The sequence below is a fragment of the Cetorhinus maximus genome, chromosome 24, assembly GCF_964194155.1.
Source record: "Cetorhinus maximus chromosome 24, sCetMax3.hap1.1, whole genome shotgun sequence".
Taxonomy (NCBI): Eukaryota; Metazoa; Chordata; class Chondrichthyes; order Lamniformes; family Cetorhinidae; genus Cetorhinus; species Cetorhinus maximus.
The window spans coordinates 29,949,872-29,969,335 of NC_135902.1; the positions used below are offsets into that span (position 1 = coordinate 29,949,872).

The 19,464-nt window shown below is 41.8% G+C and overlaps 1 protein-coding gene across 1 annotated transcript in view; it reads left to right on the forward strand.

Moving 5' to 3' along the window:
* Positions 1 to 19,464, forward strand: part of mgat5b (alpha-1,6-mannosylglycoprotein 6-beta-N-acetylglucosaminyltransferase B) — a 1,185,562-nt gene that overhangs the window by 1,136,128 nt on the left and 29,970 nt on the right. Inside the window, exon 22 of the mRNA XM_078570583.1 lies at positions 13,834 to 13,980. Within this exon, the coding sequence (XP_078426709.1) occupies positions 13,834 to 13,980 (147 nt within the window). The remainder of the gene's footprint in view (positions 1 to 13,833; positions 13,981 to 19,464) is intronic.

Below are 19,464 nucleotides of genomic sequence, written 5' to 3' on the forward strand. Positions count from 1 at the left end.
GTAATGTTGTGATAATTGTTAATGTAATGACAACCTCTGAGACCCTGAAATTGAAAATTTAAGCTGATAAATCTCATTCTTTCAGATGGTAAATTGTTCTTAGAGACGTTAAAAAAATTCTTTCTTTCCCCTTCTTTATTTCATTTCTGTATAGGATTGTAATCTAATATACAAACCCTAAAACACCCTCATCCTCAGTCACTTCTCAATGCTTAAATCTCATTGGTTGAGGAAATGGACAATTGACCCCACCATCCAGAGTTTCCAGGTGGCTTACTTCCTTCACTATGACATTATCATCTCACACTTTCAGCGAGTTTCGGTGCAGAAATTCTTAAAACTGGAAGCAGGGAACAAACCCAAGTATTGGAGCAGGATGTGAGATGCCTCACTCCAGTAAGATTCAGCCCAATAAAATTGACAGTACATTGCAGCCTTTTCAGTCAGAATGTGTTATGCAAGGTGACACTTCCATTTCTTTAGTTTTGCTTTTAGAAGATTTGACGTTCATGTTCACATATTTATATTTATGAAGCCATTGTACATTTTGGTCATGATGCTTGCAAAGGAGGTACAATGAAATATGAGAGTTCTGTGACTTTGTGCTTGCAGTGGGACTGATGTGGGTTTAAAGAAGTAACTTCTTCTTGGTGCATGATTCTACTAGTGGGAGAATGAGTACATCCTGACTACAAACGAAACAGGGGAGAATTTTACATTGAGAAATCGGGACTACTGCCGCCCCTACGCATGCGTAAAAGCCTGTCTCCAATAACATGGAAGTCTGGCAGGCACAAAATCAGCAGCCATCCTTTTTATTGAAGAGCAATTGAGCTTGTTAAAAGCCAATAGACTGGTATTTTACATTGCCCCACGCCATATTTCGGTGGGTGCACGGGAAAAACATTCAGAGGTAGTCACACCGGGTGTCAACACGCATTGAAAGGTGGATATAAAGGCTTCAAGTGGGACCATGGCTGACTTTAGCAGAAGAGTCTGTTGGAGAAGGTTGGATAGTTTGCTCATGCTGCAAGCTGGGTTTAATAATCTTTCTGAGCCTTCATTGGGAGTTATTTGTCAGGGAAGAGCACCTATAGATAGGTATTAAGTGAAATTCTTGCACCTGGTATTGGACTCTGAGGTGGGTGTACCAGAGGGCATGGTACATTCCGGAGGAGGCTCCACCTCCAGTGAGGAGGAGAAGGGAGAGGGAAGCTGGCCAAGGACAGTTGCTCCCTGTAGTCCAGGAAGTTGTGCAGCCTGCTGCTGAGCAAAGGCCTGCGGAAGGGAGTCAACCAAAAGGCAGTCAGAGGGAGGCAAAGGCACTATCCTTCCAACAGAGTATACAGGCAAAGGATTGCATACCTCCAAATGTCAGTGTCAATACCTGAGAAGACTCCACCTACCCAAGGAGACAGTCACATCAATCTGTGACATGCTGGCTGGGGAAATTGCATCAAATTTTGTTGGTGGACACTCGATGCCTGTGGCCTTGAAGTTTCTTGCCTCAGAGTCCTTCCAGGCATCATGTGAAGACCTCTGTGGGATTTCACAGCCAGCAGCCCTTCTCTTCATCAAGGTTTTTACAGATGCAGTGTTCAGGCGTGCCCATGAGTTTATTCCATTGAGTGAGGACAACGCCAGCCATGCAGATGAGCCAGAGGCTTTGGTAGCATTGCCGGATTTCCAAAGGTGCAAGGCATAATAAATTGCACACATGTGGCAATTAAAGCACCTTTGGGACAGCCAAAGGCATTCTTTAACAGTAAAGGCTACCAGAACATCAATTTGCAGCTAGTATGCAACCACAAGTAAAGGTGTGCAAAACAATATCCTGGCTGCAATCATGATGCCTACATGCATGGGCAATCCCAGGTGCCAGGGATGTTCTGTGGACCAGAACCCTTGGATGGCTGGCTCCTTGGTTACAAAGGATACCCCCTGAAGACTTGGCTAATGACTCCAGTCCAAAACCCACGCACTGAGCCAAAGAGGAGGTACAACAAGAGCCACGTTTCCACCAAGGCCATCACTGAGCAGACCAATGGTCCTGCTTGAATCTCACTTATGGTCTTGGTCTGCTGTGCCTTACACAACTTGGCGTTCCAGAGAGGGGATGCCCTGGCAGACGACATTTAAGTGGTGCAAGCCCTATCCACTGATAAGGATTCTGAGGATGTGTCTGATGAGGAGCAGGATGAGTTACGCCAGCCAGCTGTATAAGCCGGCGCATTGGATGCCTTGAATGCCAGGGAGAGTCAAGATGCAAAATTTAACTAGAAACCTGTAATTTGATCAACGACACCATCTTGGCCTCCTGACCTTCTTTTGCTATCTCCCACTCATCAATAGCAGGGCCGCCTCTGCATATGCCAGTGTAGAGATACCATATGAGGGTGCTCAGAGTGCCTCACATTGGCATAAACTTCAATAAGAGTATGCAGTCGATTGAGATCAAAATCCACACGTCACAACCATCAAACACTACTACAGCCGGAGCCACAAGTGCAGTTATTCATTGACAAATCAAAAAATTGCACAGCCAACACAAGCAAGCAATCGTCCTTGTGAACCTACATGTGACTAATGTGGTGCCTTTTTAAAACATTTAAAAATAGGTGCTATGGCATGGTGCTCCCCTCTCGCCACCAGCTGTGCTGGAGAAAGGCTGCAGCCCCTATGCCTGGGATGACTTTGACAGCCGTCCTCTGGTCGCCTGAGGCTGTGAGGGCCCTGGCATGGTGGGAGTCTCTTGCACAATGGCCACCGCGCTCAGAGGCATTTGTGTCAATGGCAGAGGAGAGGCTGCCTCTACCTGCCTCTTCGACAGGTACCCCCCTCCCGCCCCCAATGGTAGCAGCAGCTGCTCATCCGCTGCCGTGAGGTCCATTTGGCTCTCACTGCTTTCCTGAGAGGAACCAGGAGCTGGATGTGACTCCAGGCTTTTTGTCCCCTTCTTGCCTTGGCTCTGGGCACCAGAGCTCAGAGACAAGACAATCATGTGTAATTAGGACGCATATCCAGTATCCCATCAGTGAGCTGCTGGGCTTGGCCCTCCATGACACTCACCAGCCTCTCAATGGAGGAAGCCCTGCATTCTGAAGAACAGGTAATCACAGCACTCGTGGACTCCTCCAATGTCCATGTCAGTGCACACAAACCCTCTGAAATCTCTGCCACATCTCCACCTACCTCATACTGTACATCTAGCATCTGCCACTTGATGGATGACTCCAGAGGCTCCCATTACACTGGGGTTCAGCATCTATGTCGCCTCCAACATTTCAGCAACTGCCAAAGGCCTGCTCCTTCTCAGTCCAACAGTTGGTCTTGCGACTGTGATGTGCTCACCAGTGTGTGGATTCCTTAGAGTCAACTCTCACATTCCTACTGAGGTGCATGTACCTGTGCTGGTGTTAGATACAGAGCAAGGATGTGATGCTGCAGCTTCTCCTCCTCCTCAGAGGTTAACGTTGAACCCTCGGGGTTAATGGCTGCAGCTATCATGTTTGTCCTGTGGGTGAAAAAGCACAAGGAAATTGAGGGCCATCATCATCATTCAAGGTGAGTTCAGAGAGATGCACGCCCCTAAAAACACATGATGGTAACTAGGGTTTGAACCTTAGGTCCTTCAATATTGAGGCACACATTCCTCCCTAAATCCTGCATGCCTCAAAAGTCAAAAGCCATCAGTGCTACCTCCCCGCCGTCTCACACAGTTTCCAAGTGGCCCCACCACTGCCTCCTTCACCACTGTTTGCAGGAGAAGACTACGTGCCCTTGAAATCTTACCAGCCCAGGGCCTTCCTCCAACATCATCTCACCCAACTGATTGTCAGACATATAGGGGTGAACATGGCCACCTTGGCTTGACCACCTCCTGACCTTCTCTGGGCATTCTATTCCCTCTTCTCCTGCAAATAAAAATGGACATTGTAATGAATATACTGTGTTACAATCATGCTTTCAAATGTGTGGCCAATATGTCTTTTGTCATTGTTCAACATTTCTCAATGCTGCTTGTTAACTCACAGGTATTACATTTCATTAGCCCACCCCCCTCCGACCCCCCCTCAAAATCCCACGTAGTCAAGCAGAGTGACATGTTTGCTTCATATCGCCTTGTGCATTTGGGCAAGATACTAGGCAATCCCACACTTGACACGCTTCACACTCTTCCATATAGATTCAATTCCTAAATGGTTACACACACACCCTGGCAGATCGTAAGTGGTCATTCAGCCTCTTACAGCACTGTAACCAAGTTCTTTGGAAGACCCCACAGATCTCCTCTGTGGCCTCCATCCAGGCGGCTTTGGTCTCATCTCCTCTTCCTGTCTGCAGGCATGAGGACCTCCCATCAATCATTCACAGCTTGGAGGAGGACTCATGGGGAATCACCATCAAACCATAGGGCCGTCCTTGGTCTGGGCCCCTCAGCAGCTGCTGGCTCCATTCTGTCATCCATCTGTAGAGAGACAGAGAGTTAAAGGATAGAATTTGAAACACTTGTTATTCATAAGGGGAATGGGACAGGTGTATTGAAATGTTCTTTCCTCCCTGGCAAGTGTCCTGAATAATTCACAAAGGTACAATAGTCAGCAACATTTAAAACAAGCTCTTACCTGCTGCTGCTACTGTAATATGTCAAAGCATTTCCAAGTTGTGTCCCCAACCTGCAGCCTCCAGAGCACCAATTCTGCTGCAGCTGCCACAAACCCATGTAAGGGTCCCTTTAAACTTCCCGTTCACGGTCTGCACCTTCTGCCCTGATTGGGTGTGCTACCCACCATTGCTTTCTGTTGTTGGCCGGTTTCCTGAGGGACGGCCGTTAATTGGCCACAAGAAGCTTTATCATTGCCAGAAGTCAGCGATCCACAGACGTCTGGGTGGGACTCCTGCCCCTTGCTAAGGAGCGTAAAATTCACCCCATAGAAACAGGAGTTGACTATTCAGCCTCTTGAGCCTGTTATGCTATTCGATTAGAGAATGGCTGATATGTATCTCAAACATTTACGTGTCTTTGCTACATAGCATTTGATATCTTTACCTAAGAAAAGTCTAGTGATCTTGATCTTAAACTTTCAATTGACCCAGCATCCTTAGCCGTCCGGGGTAGAGTTCCATATTTTAACTAACTTTTAAGTGAAAAATGCTTCCAATTTTACCCCCAAATGACTTAGTTCCAATCATAAGATGTTATGCTCCATTGTTTTGATTCCCACACCGGAAAAAATAGTTTCCTGTATCTTCACTATTAACTCCCTTTATAATTTTAGAGACCTCCATTAGATCACCCAATAACCTTCTGAACTCAAGGGAATATAGGGTTGGCAACCTTCCAGGATTGGCCTGGAGTCTCCAGGAAATGAAAATCAATCTCCAGGACACTGGTGTGTGCAATCCTGGAGAAAAATCATCGGGACATTAAAAAAGATTGTTTCTGTTTGTCATTTTCTTTGAAAGTTACTCTTTATCAGACATAAAAATATTGAATATGGGTGGAAAAGGCTATTTGGCTGACAGTCATGCATCATTGAATGAGTCCTTTTGTGTTCCAGTTGGCGTAGGAAGGCAGTGCGTCACAAGGATGAATGTATTGTCCAACTAATGGCTGGGGTGTGGGGCAAGACATATGTGATGAAACCTCCAGGAAAACATTTAATCACAGTTGGCAGCCTGAAGGAAACAGAACCAAATCTATGTAACTTCATGATTTAATCTTTTAAGCCCTGGTATTACTTTGGCGAGTTTTTTGCTGTACTTCCTCCAACACCAATAATTCTTTCCTGAGGTTCAGTACCCAAGACTGAATTGCAGTACTCCAGATGGGATCTGACTTAGGCTCTGTAGAACTGAAGCATAAGTTCCTCACTTTTGTTTTCCAGCCACATTGAGATAAAGGTCAACATTCCATTAGCCTCTTTGATTACTATCTGTACCTGTGCACTGGCTTTTACTGATATATTGATTGGGGTTATTGTCCTGACTTGTCTATTTTTAGTACTCTCTGAAACCCATAGAATGTAAATCTTCGCTGCTGATTGAACCCTGAATGAACCTTGTTCTGAATATGCCTCATGTACTTTGCTAATGTGTGTTTCATAATCTACACAAAGGTGATGTCAGTGCCACGCAAATACACATTTCCTGATGTGTGTTTCACTCTCAGGCTTTCCCTCTCTCACACACACACACACACACACAGATTTGCAGTGAAACTGCACACATTTGCCATTCGCCTCAGCTAGTAGAAAAAAATGACAGATCTGCACAGTGTATTTTTGGGAGTTTTTCACCGACATAACAGGATCTGAGGGTCACAGTCTTTCTTTAACACATATTAAGGAATATCTGAAATACATTTCCAGTAATGCAATGTGATTTTATTCTTTGGGCTAGATTTTAAACAAATTTCTGATCACGTTCTGTAAAGTAGACTATTAAAAGATAATTAGCTCTTAGTTAGTTGTTTTCATTTTCAGTTCAGTTCCTGCTCAGTGAAGTTATTGCAATAAAGCTATTTGCTTCATTAGGCAAAACGGTTTTTAGTTCCATTTGCCATTTTGTCGTTTTGTATGAAGTGTGTTTTGCCAAATCAAAAATGACTATTAAAACCTCCAAGCTAAATGCACACAAATGATCACAATATGTTCTCTGCTAGAGGCAAGTTTTTAATAAGTTAGTTACATTTACATTTATTAATTTATTATGGCAGAAGCCTGTTCAGTGGTTGATGATAACAAGGCAAATAAGTTCAGCTATAATTAACACTGGAATGCTGCATTACCATATTTGATAGGGCAACGGATGGAGTCAGAGAGGAAGATATGTGAACCTTTGGAAACTCAACCTTCCGTTTTAAGTTAATCATAAAGATATTTTAACAGGTTAAAAAGAAGGTAGTATAAATAGATCACCATGGATTTGTGCTAATATGTTGATTGCTACTTATTTGGAAAGAATAGTAAACACTGGATCTAGCCTGTCTTGATAGTTCAGTGGTGCATATCGGTCACTATCAGATAATAGATACCATAGACACAGGAAATGAATGAGGTATATTGTGTACAGCCCTCTACAATCCTTTATTATGGTCAGTAGCATGAAGGCATCATTTGTCCTGCTTATGTGTTTCAATACTCCAGATGATTTCAAGTTGGAAATTGTTTGATCCTCTGATCAATATACAGCGCTCTTTAACTCTTCCTCCATTGCATGCAGTTTGTGTTTGTTGCCCCTATTCCCTCTATTCCAAAATGAAAGCCTAACACATCCTGCTTAAATTATCACAGTTTGTTTCAAAATATTGTCCTTTCTATTCATAATCCATTGGTTTGAAAAATACAGTCAATGTTTAGTAATTTCAGTTATAGCTGGTCCACTACTTTTGCAATATTGTACAGCTTGTTTAGGCATGCAAAGTCAAGGTGAAAGGAAAATGAAAAGAAAGCAATGGAGAACATGATACCAAGACAAAAACTAAAACAAAAACAGAATTACCTGGAAAAACTCAGCAGGTCTGGCAGCATCGGCAGAGAAGAAAAGAGTTGACGTTTCGTGCTGAGTTTTTCCAGGTAATTCTGTTTTTGTTTTGGATTTCCAGCATCCGCAATAGTTTTTTGATGATACCAAGACAATCTGGAAACAGGCTATTTTGACACGAATGAAGGATAAAGGATTAAGTATAAATAGCAATAACTTGAACAGGGACAAATAAACAGCACAACCTCCAATCATGACAACTAAATAGTGAACATCTCAACTTGTGCATGATGTTGTTTAATCCATGAATTTAACCCACTGATCAATCAACTGGACAAAATCAGCCTCTACTGCTGTGCATGAGATAACACATTTTGTGGCAGAAACTTTCCATTGGACAGAAACAAATCAGATCAAATTTTGACTCAACCATGTCAATCTTTAGAGTTATAAGTTTTGACTTACTAGAGAGGATAAAAAGCCTTTTAGCTGGTTTACAGCTTATTTGTGGATAATGTTTTTCTCGATGTTCCTCCAAAATGCAACGGCCTTGTAGGCTCAGGAAGGAAGCAAGTAAAATGTTTTAACCTTTCCCTTTAAGAAAATAAATTAAAGATACAATAGGTTATGGTAAAAAAAAACTAATTAAAATAATGAAAACAGATGGAGAATGAGATAGAGGAAAATGTTCAAGAGCATCTTATTCTCTACTGTATTCTAATTATTTATTTTATCAGTCAGTAGCTAATATTAAACTGTTATCAGAACCATTCCTGACACTTGAATAATTTAATGTTTGTTTCAGCAATCAAGTGCATGAGCTAAAAGTATTAAGTGTTCCAATGATTTTATAAAGCTATTTGTAATTAAGTCAGCATGATCTTCATTATTTTCAACTTTTTTCATTCATGCTAAAGAGTAGGAGGATAGCTAGACTATGACTTTCAAAAAAAGTCATTTTATTTTCAGGGCAAGTATCACAAGCATCATTGGTAATTTGGGTGTCATACCCCTCAGATATTGTGCTATTATTGTTAACCAAAGATTCAAAGAACAAAAAAATATTAATATTGCTCTTATGTAATTGGTATCATATGGAATGCCTTGATTGAACTGCTTGCTTGATGCTTTAGAACGTATCATAAGAGATCGGAGTAGGTCATTTGACCTCTCGAGCCTGCTCTGCCATTCTATAAGATCATGGCTGCTCTGATTGTGGCCTTAACTCCACTTTCCTACCTTCATAACCACCGATTCCCTTGTTGATCAAAAATATGCCTACACAACCTTGAAAATATTCAATGACCCAGCCTCCACTGCTCTCTGTGGGAGAGAGTTCCAAAAACCAACAACCCTCTGATAAAAGAAATTCTCCTCATCTCAGTCTTAAATAGGAGACCCCTTATTTTTAAACTGTGCCCCCTGCTTTTAGATCCTACCATGAGGGAAACACCCTCTCAGCATCTATCCTATATAGCCATCTGAGAATCTTATATGTTTCCATAAGATCACTTCTCATTCGTCTAAACTCCAATGATTATAGACCCAACCTGCTCAACTTTTCTTCATAAGACAACCCCAAAATCCCAGGAATCAGCCTGGTGAACCATCACTACCTTCACACCATTTCTAACACAAACATACAAACAAGGAGCAGGAGTACGCCATTCAGCCCCTCAAGCCTGCTCCGCCATTTAATAAGATCATGGCTGATCTGATAGTAACCTGAAATCTGCATCCCACCTACTGCCGATAACTTATCACCCCCTTGCTCACCAAGAATATATCCATCTCTGCCTTAAAAACATCCAAAGACTCTGCTTCAACCTTTCAGGAAGAGAGTACCAAAGACTCACCACCCTCTGAGTGAAAAAATTTCACCTCATCTCTGTCTTAAATGGGCGGCCCCTTATTTTTAAACAGTGACCCCTAGTTCTGGATTCTCCCACAAGAGGAAACATCCTCTCCACATCCACCCTGTCAAGACCCCTCAGGATCTTATATGTTTCAATCAAGTCACCTATTATTCTCCTAAGCTCCAGCGATACAAGCCTAGTCTGTCCAACCTTTCCTCATAAGACAACCCACCATTCCAGGTATTAGTCTGGTAAACCTTCACTGAACTGCTTCCAATGCATTTTCATCCTTTCTTTAATAAGGTGACCAATACTGTACACAGTACTCCAAATGTGGTCTCACCAATGCCCTGTACAACTGAAGCATAACCTCTCTACTTTTATATTCAATTCCCCCTCACAATAAATTATCACATTCTATTAGCTATCCTAATTACTTGCTGTACTTGCATACTAGCCTTTTGTGATTCACACACTAGGACACCCAGATCCCCCTGCACCTCAGAGCTCTGCAATCTCTCGCCACTTAGATAATATGCTCCTCTTTTATTATTCCTGCCAAAATGGACAATTTCACATTTTCCCACATTAAACTCCATCTGCCAGATCTTTGCCCACTCATTTAATCTATCTACATCTGTTTGTAGCCTCCTTATGACCTCTTCACAACCTACTTTTCTACCTATCTTTGCGTCATCAGCAAATTTGGCAACCATCCCTTCAATCCCTTCATCCAAGTCATTTATTTAAATTGTAAACAGTTGAGGCCCCAGCATGGATCCCTGTGGCACATCACTCCTTACATCTGGCCAATCTGAAAAATACCCATTTATGCCTACTCTCTGCTTCCTGTTTGCCAGCCAATCCTCTATCCATGCCAATATGTTACCCCCTATACCATGAGCTTTTGTTTTCCACAATAACCTTTGATGTGGCACTTTATCAAATGCCTTCTGGAAATCTAAGTACAGTACATCCACTGGTTCCCCTTTATCCACAGCACATGTTACTTCCTTAATCAATAAGTTGGTTAAACACGATTTCCCTTTCACAAAACCATGTTGACTCTACTGATGACCTTGAGCTTATCCAAGTGCCCTGCTATAACTTCTTTAATAATAGCTTCCAACATTTTCCCTGTGACAGATGTTAAGCAAAGTGGTCTGTAGTTTCCCACTTTCTGTCTCCCCCTCCCTTTTTGAACAATGGAGTTACATTTGCTATCTTCCAATCTAATGGGACCTTCCCCAAATCTAGGGAGTTTTGGAAAAATAAAACCAATGCATCGACTATCTCACTAAACACTTATTTGAAGACTCTAGGATGAAGTCTAACGGGACGTGGGCTCTTATCAGCCTGCAGCTCCAACAATTTACTCAGTACCACTTCTCTGGTGATAGTAATTTTCCTGACTTCTTTCCCCACTTCAGTTTCCTGGTTCATAGCTGCTTCTGGGACGTTACTTGTATCCTCTATAGTGAAAACTGTTGCAAGATATCTGTTCAATTCATCTGCCATCTTCTTGTTTTCCACTATCAATTCTCCAGACTCATTTTTATTGGACCAACGCTCACTTTGTTAACTCATTTCTTTTAAAAATATTTATAAAAATTCTTACTATCTGTTTTTATATTTCTGGCTAGCTTTCTCACATACTCTAATTTTTCCTTCCTTATTAGTCTTTTAGTCATTCTTTGTTCCTTATATTCTGTCCAGTCTTCTGGTCTTCCAGCTATCTTTGCACAATTATGTACTTTTTCTTTAAGCTTGATACCATCTTTAACCTTTCTAGTTAACCACGGATGGTGTGCCCATCCCTTGGACTTTTACTTACGCGTTGCAATGTATGTAATGAATGAATGAATGTGATGCAAGTAAATCCCTCCTTACGTAAGGAGACAAAAACTGCACACAATACTCTGCATTCTCTCTCCATTTAAAAAATATTCTGTTTTTCTATTCTTCCTGTCAAGGTGGACAACCTCACATTTTCCCACATTATACTCCATCTGCCAATTTTTTGCCCACTCACTTAACCTATTTATATCACTTTTCAGACTCTTTTTATCCTCCATACAACCTGCTTTCCTACCTATTTTTGTCTCATCAGCAAATTTGGCTACAATACACACTGTCCCTTCATCCAAGTCATTAATATAGAACATAACTAGTTGAGACCCCAGCATTGATTCCTGTATCACTCCACTAGTTTGCCAAGTGGAAAATGACCCATTTACCATCTCTGTTTCCTGCTAGTTAGCCAATCCTCTATCCACGCTAATATATCACCCCCAACACCATGAGAGTAGTGTAATCTTTTAGTGGCACTTTATAGAATGCTTTTTGGAAATCTAAATACGCTACGTTTACTGGTTCCCCAATATCCAGCTGCTTGTTACACCCTTAAAGAATTCTAATAATTCTTATAATTCTAATAATAATAATAATAAAGTCAGTCATGATTTCCCTTTCACAAAACTATGTTGACTCTGCCTGGCTGTATTATGATTTTCTAAATGTCCTGCAACTACTTCCTTAATAATGGATTCTAGCATTTTCCCAATGATAGATGTTAGGCTAACTGACCTATGGTTTGTTAATATGAGTTTGGGAATTGCAGCATGTAATATTACCATACAAACACCATCAGGACATCACCCATTTGGAAGCAGTCCCACAACATTGTTCAGAAGTAAATGGGGCATATAGGCCTGGCGCCACATTCTTACCATCAGAACATTTCTCTGCCATGTTCCTGTCACACGCTATCTCCCAAACCAGCAATCACCCATTGCTCACCCTGCCACAGGTAAATGATGGTTAGGCAATAGCACTTGGAGCTCCAGTGATTTCTCCAGATTGCTGCCTTTATTCCATCATGGAGAGAAAGGCAGGAAAGGAGGAAGTTGCAAGCAGACTATGAGGGCAATTGTAATGGAGGAAAGGAAATTGATACCTTCCAACTCTGTAACTGTTTTGCTTTTCAACCAATAGGCTCAATCAGAGCCCATGAAAGGTTTTGACTTTTTCGTTTTCTGTCCCCTTTATATCTTGGCTCGCCAACTCACGGTGCTGCATTGAGTGCTCACTGCAACCAAAGCAGAAGGGAAATAACAGTGGGAGTCCACTCTGCATATCACAGAATCACAGAATTTTAACAGCGCAGTTTTTGTGTGAAGAAGGTTTTTTTCTCACATCACATTTACTTCTTTTGCAAATGACTTTAAATCTGTGCCCTCTCATTCTTGATCCTTTTACGAGCGGGAACAACTTCTCCCTATCAACTCAGTCCAGCCCCCACAGGATTTTGAACATCTCTATCAAATCTCCTCTTAGCCTTCGTCAAGCACCAAGCTCCAAGGAGAACAGTCCTGTCCTCTCCAATCTATCCTCTGATACAGGAAGATTGAGTTGGAGTCATGGGCCAGATTGAACTGATAGGCAGATGTCCCATGTTGACCCACTCCTGGCAGCAACCCCACCTTGAAAGACTGGGTGAACAATAAGTTCCTTCAACTAATCATTGGGAATCCCAGAGCAATTATCTTTGGCGCTCCATCATAGCTGTGTTCTCTAGCCACCAATTCCATCCTTTCCTTGGCAACTTGTTGAGGCTGAACCTGACTGTTCACTACCTTCCTGTTAAACTTCATCCTGACCACATATCCTGACTATCACTAGTATTGCCTGCTTCCACTCCTAACATTGCTTGACTCCACCCCTGCCTCAGCATATCTGCTACTGAGACCCTCACCTATGCCTATGATACCTCTAGATTTAATTACTCCAGCGGTCCCTTGACCAGACTTCTAGGTTCCACCCTCCATCAAACTTAAGCTCATCCAAAACTCCACTATCAATATCCTAACTTGTACCAAGTTCCGTTCACCCATCATCCCTATGCTTGTTGATCTGCATTGGCTCCCAATTAAGCACCACCTTGATTTTAAAATTGCCTTCCCTGTTTCAAAGTCCCGCTGTGGCTTCACCCCTCTGTTACCTCCTCCAGCCCTACAATTTTCCAAGATCCCTGTGTTCTCCCAATTCTGGCTTCTTGAGCATCCCCAATTATAATCGCTCCACTACTGGTAGTTGTTTCTTTAGCTGCTGGGGCAGTAAGGCCTGGAATTCTTTAAACATCTCTGTCTTTCCACTTCTCTATCCCCCTTTAAGGCACTCCTTAAAACCTACCCCCTTGACAAAACTTTTGGTCATCTGCCCTAATAAGTTCCAATGTGAAATAAGTGCCTTGGGAAGTTTTACTACATTAAAGGCAATATATTAATGCAAATCGTTGAGGCTAAAGCTAACCACGCTGACCTCAACAGGATGGGGCTTGGGCGACTGTGGCTCTCGAGTCTTATTTATAATACCCGTCATTTGCCTGCCTGAAACTGGTCTCTTCTGGTCTTGGTCTCTTCCTGCTTGAGCATTGTCATATCAGCCTTTCTTCCTAATTATCTTTATCTTTTCCTTTGATTTTATTCTCTAGCTCTTCATCGGATTGGGGTTCCCATACGAAGGACCTGCCCCTCTGGAAGCCATTGCCAATGGATGCATTTTCCTGCAGCCTCGATTCAACCCACCCCACAACTCAAAAAACAATGAGTTCTTCAGAGGAAAACCCACATCAAGAGAGGCAAGTTGGAGCATTCAAATGAATTGTATTCCCTACGTGTGTTTATCACATAAGCAAAACTTGTTTTTCAGTGCTGTAGACACTAAACAAAAGTCCTTAGCGCTAAAATTACAACTATTACTAACCAACTTTGAATGTCTGCTGTCTTCCACCATCTTCAACACAACAAAAAACTGATGGAATGAATCTTAATGTAAAATGTTTTGGCCTTGCAATTACGTGATGGAATACTAGCATACACACAGTTAATGTCATTGTCTGAAATCACAGCCTCTTCTACCTTAGCATAAGTATAAGCCCATTTATTTTATCAAGGAACACCTATGCTAAAATAGCAGAAAATTTCAAATTGACATGTTAAACGTTCATATGCTGCACCCCATGATGTAGTTCTTTAGGTTTTTAAGCTTATATTCACTTACCAGCTATTAATTGTTTGAACGGAATTGAAAGTAATTTCTCATGCAGTATAAAAGCATTTGCAGCTTGGCTCATGGCTTTATACTGTTCAGCATCATTCAGCAGGGGAACTGATGTACATTTTAAACCCCTTTGGCCAGTGATTAAATTCTTGGGGTGGAAATCTCTCCAGCGTTTTCAACATATTAGTAATGCATAATAAGCCAAGCGAGTAAACTGGGTGGAAAATATTTCGGCCCGTTTTGCACCATTAAAATGCCTTTCCCAAGTTCTCCTGTATTTTTTGAGTCTTTTGTGATCCATATACCAAGTGTCCACTGACCTCTTTAGCCTCTGTGAGAGTGAAAGCCAGTGGTGTAGCAGCTGTTGGTTTCCTTTGTTTGGCCTCCTAATGCAAACAGGGTAACCTAGAGCAAGATACATGAGGTGCAGTAGCTTCCAGGATCAGTTGACCAAGTTAAGATTCTGGAGTGCTTAAACACTCATTTCCACCACTGGAGATCACTTTTTATTGTATTTCTTGCCTACAAGCTCCTGCACTTACTTCTAACAGTGCCAGCCCACTTGCATATTTTCAGACTCCTCTGTAGTCAGGGATTCTCAGGAGTAGGTATGGCATTGCTCATGGGCACAACATTACCATTATCATAGAGGAAGAGAGAAAAAAATTAGGATAGAGCTAAAGAGAGTCAGACACATGTAAGGAGGATGTAGTCCACAAGAGATCATACCCCCATTGGATATACGGCACCACAGGTCTTATGATGAACTTTCTGAGGAACTGTGCATAGGTAGAATGCAAACCAGCAAAGGCACAATACTACATAAAAGCAAAATACTACAGATACTGGAAATCTGAAACAAAAAACAAAAATTGCTGGAAAAATTCAGCAGGTCTGACAGCATCTGCGGAGAGGAAGACAGAGTTAATGTTTCGAGTCCGTATGACTCTTCATCAGAACTACATCACAATATTCATCACAATACTACATCTCTGATTTGCTGCAGGAAGCTATGCCTATCTTCCCACTCTGTCTTGTCAATGGCTATGAAGTGTTCACCATCCTGAACTTCTATGGCTAAGGGTAATTTCAGATAGCAACAGAGCCAGGCAGGAGTAGAGGCACGCATTCATTAGATCACTCATGCCCCTCAAGGAGAGCAGGCCAATCCATCACCTTTGGCGCTACAGCAAGGTAGTCACGAAATAGAACCATATCGTTTTTATGGAGCTTCTAGCTTCTCCAAGGCCTAGGATATCATCAGTAGCATTCCCATTGCATTGAGAACACTTACAGAACATCCACGTGACTACATCAGAAGGAAGGGCTTCTATAGCCTCAATGTTCACATTGTATATGATAACAATCAAAAGGTCTTGTATGTCAATACATGTTATGCAGGAAGTTGTCATGATGTGTTCCTACTTCATCATTTGACCCTTGCTGACTTCTTTAGTGAAAAGAATCAAATTGACAGAAGATTTATAGGTGACCAAACAACTCAGTTCTGTTGAAGGGTCATGAGGACTCGAAACGTCAACTGTACTCTTCTCCACCGATGCTGCCAGACCTGCTGAGTTTTTCCAGGTATTTCTGTCCCTGCTCCTATGGTTATTAACTCCACTAAGTGTTCTGAGATAAGTCCTTCTACTTTGGACCGTCTTAGACAAACTGTAGACATAGTCTGTATCTGCTTAACACTTATTTACTAGTACTAAATTTAAACAGATTACAGAGTAGACACATTGCTCCTAGCTATAATTCCAGCTTCTCGAGAGAGTGTCTAACACATGGCTGACTGATATCAGTGGTACATCATCATCTACGTCATACATTAGCATATCCCATCTGTTAACCCTTTACACTACACTAAGAAAGTCCCAAACAGCAACAGCAACAAAAGACCACTACAATGAGGCACGTGCCACTACTAGATAGGTCATTGAAAAGACCATCAGGGCGTTAAAAGCAAGCTTTTCTGCCTGCACAGATTGGGAGGGGTACCGCAGTGGGTTCTGGTTTCACTTCAACTGCTGTTTTACACAGGTTTTATACCATGCAAATAAGCAGACCCCGGAAACCTGCATGTAACTTTCTCTACAGACACTTCTTTAAAGCAGCATGACTCACCTCATGGAAATTTTAGCCCCCATGTCATCTCTTTAAGTAGGAAATTGACTAAAACAATAATTACAGATTTAAAATGTCACTTGATCACCCGTCACCTCAAAAAGCGATAGTTTTCTTGTCTAAAGGCTGCTTCACTGTGGTTCACTTGTCTAGTTCTGGTTATTAAACTGTGATCCTTATTCATTTTAGGAATAGGTGTGCATCCTGTGCAAATTATAGGGCAGGATTTTTTGCTGAGTGGGTGGGCGGGTGCCCGACCCACTCGAACGTAAAATGACACGAGATGACGTTAGGCGAGCATCCCGACGTCATCACACACTCGCACGATATTTCAGTCGGCGGGTGCACACGAGAATCAGCAGCGCGCCCGCCGACAATTAAAAGGCCTATTAAGGCCATTGACACTGTAATTGATTTAACTTTTTCACTGCCTGTCCAGCCTTACAGTTGGCGGGCAGGCAAAAAGACCAAGTGGCCTTTGCATTTTTTGCGAAACCTCATCCACGGGCGGGATTTAATGACATGCGTCATTAAAATAAAAAAAAAATTCATCCTAATTTCTAACATGTCCCTGCTCATGTGACAGGGTCACATGAGGGGATGTGTTTTTTAATATTTCAAAAATATTTATTTTTAATTGTCAAAACTCTTCATTGCCCTGAGGCAGTTCTGTGCCTCAGGGAGCTTTCCCAGCGCGCACTCGCGCGTATCGGTGAACTTGTGCTCTCGTCCTCCTGCCCGCCCCCCCCCCCCTCCCCCCGGACATAGGCAGCACTGAGCGCTGAAGCCCTTCAACATAAAATCGCAGTCTGGCCCCGATCGCGAGCGGCGGTCAGCTTCCCAACCGCTCCCACCAAGCCTGCCCGACAAGGGAAAAATCCTGGCCATAGTTTCACTGTCAGACCCATTTTCTGATATTTGCCTGGTCATAAACTCGAATTAATATTGGCCATTGTTGATTGCTTTAAAATTTCCTGCCACAAGAATAATTGTGGCTTCAGTTAACCATCATTAAAGTTGTGTATTTGTGGTCTTGCTGTCATCTCATTTTATTATACAGATCTATTAGCATATTTAGGTTATCGTAAATATATTAGTTGTCCACACCAGGTTTCAATGATTGATGAGAAGCTCTACTGTGAGTCAGCTCAGTCATTTAGTTTTGACTGCAGCACAAAGTACTCTGATATCAGTTTGTGCAGCCAGCAGCTGCAGGGAACAGATTTGCTTTTATGGGATACATTACTTTGCAGTAATCTCAAATAGCTTTCAGTGTATAAACCAGGTTTCTGTTTCATTGAAACTCATAATCACAGGCCTGCAGGTTTTCCTGGATTTCTTTCAAAATAATTAAAGTTAACTTGTTGTTATGGTGATTTACAAAATACTAGGAGTGAAATTGATCTTGAGCTGCAGGACAAGTCAGGCAATAGCAAATTGTTGACCAATTTTACATCCTAACAAGGCAAATTGGCTGGTAAGTTGGCCCTTTTGCGTGAAGGGGAGGGGAGAGGCAGGTTGATGGTGGACATAGACCGTATCATGTCTGAATTGACCAGTTGCTCTTTTCCAATCTCTTTTTATGGCCAACTACTTTCCTTGCTGTTGTGCTTTTCCTACTTCCTCTCATATCAGACTTCATTTCCCTTTGCTTTTCCCTCTTGTTCTTCTCCTAATTCATCACAATCTGTTTCTCTCTCCTGTTTACATTCCTCCCTCAAATGAACTGCCTGAAAACCTCAGAGACATGCACTGCAACAAAATAGCTACTAACTTCAGAAGCTTAAATGCATTCCCTACATGTTCTATAATAAGCTTCATGGCACAGCTTCTCTTAATATCTTATCTTTAGCATCAGTACAGCACCTGCTGTTAGGATTGTTTTAAAAACTCTGAAGAAATGGTGGATTTGGGAGAAAAATCGTGCCCCCATCAATAGTTAATGTGAAAATGCATGCATAAATAACACTCCTCAATAGACGGAATAACAATATGCCACTGTTGTTTAATTCTGAATTTATGACTTTAAGATGGATACTGTGGTTGAAATCCAAAATGTTAATTGCTTTGCTGCAGCAGAAAGATGTAAGACAGTAATTGAGAGGACATAGCAAAGCATATCCCTTCAGTTTAATGAACCTGATCCAGAAGGTTTACACAAATAAAACAGCAATATTCCTGATGTTTCATTTTACCATGTAGTAAAATATCAGATTTTACGCATGATAATGTATTTCAATGGCACTGTAATTAATAAGATGCAGATATTATGTATGATACGGTGACATCTTTGTCACATACAATCAGTTATTTCATTTCCTATTGTGAAAAATTAGATAGTTCTGCCTGGGCATTCAGTCTCTCTTGTTGTACAGTTTATGATGGTTATGCAGCTTTGTGTCTCTGTTATCAGTTAGCTTATAGTAGAAACACTCGGCATGAAGAGAGTTTAAACTGTTAGTGTCTCAACAACCTGAAATAAGCTCCAGCATTGTTAGGCATACTACATCAGAAAACTGTGCCAGAGGAGGCATCTGACTACAAGGAAAGCTCAGTGGATAAACCTTGCCCAATAATATAAAATATACTGCACCAGGTACAGAAATTCTACAAGCCAAAATGCAAGAATATCTGATTGCACGAAAATGATTTTCTTAAATCTGCAGTGCAAATATGATGCATTGTTAATAAAAGGGATTATTAACAGGCAATTTGCTTTGACAGTGGGGGAACATAAGGAAGGCAAGTGATTTGGTGGCATCTCAAGAATTTCTATACCTACTACATATAGTCTGGTTTGCCTGAGCACAGGTACTGCGATTCTGCCCAGGGGCAGTGAAAATGCTAATTGCTGAGTGAATATGAACCATAGCAAGCCACTTGGCATGATAGATTCCTTGCAGCATGCATAGCCTTGATTTCAGATTTGTTG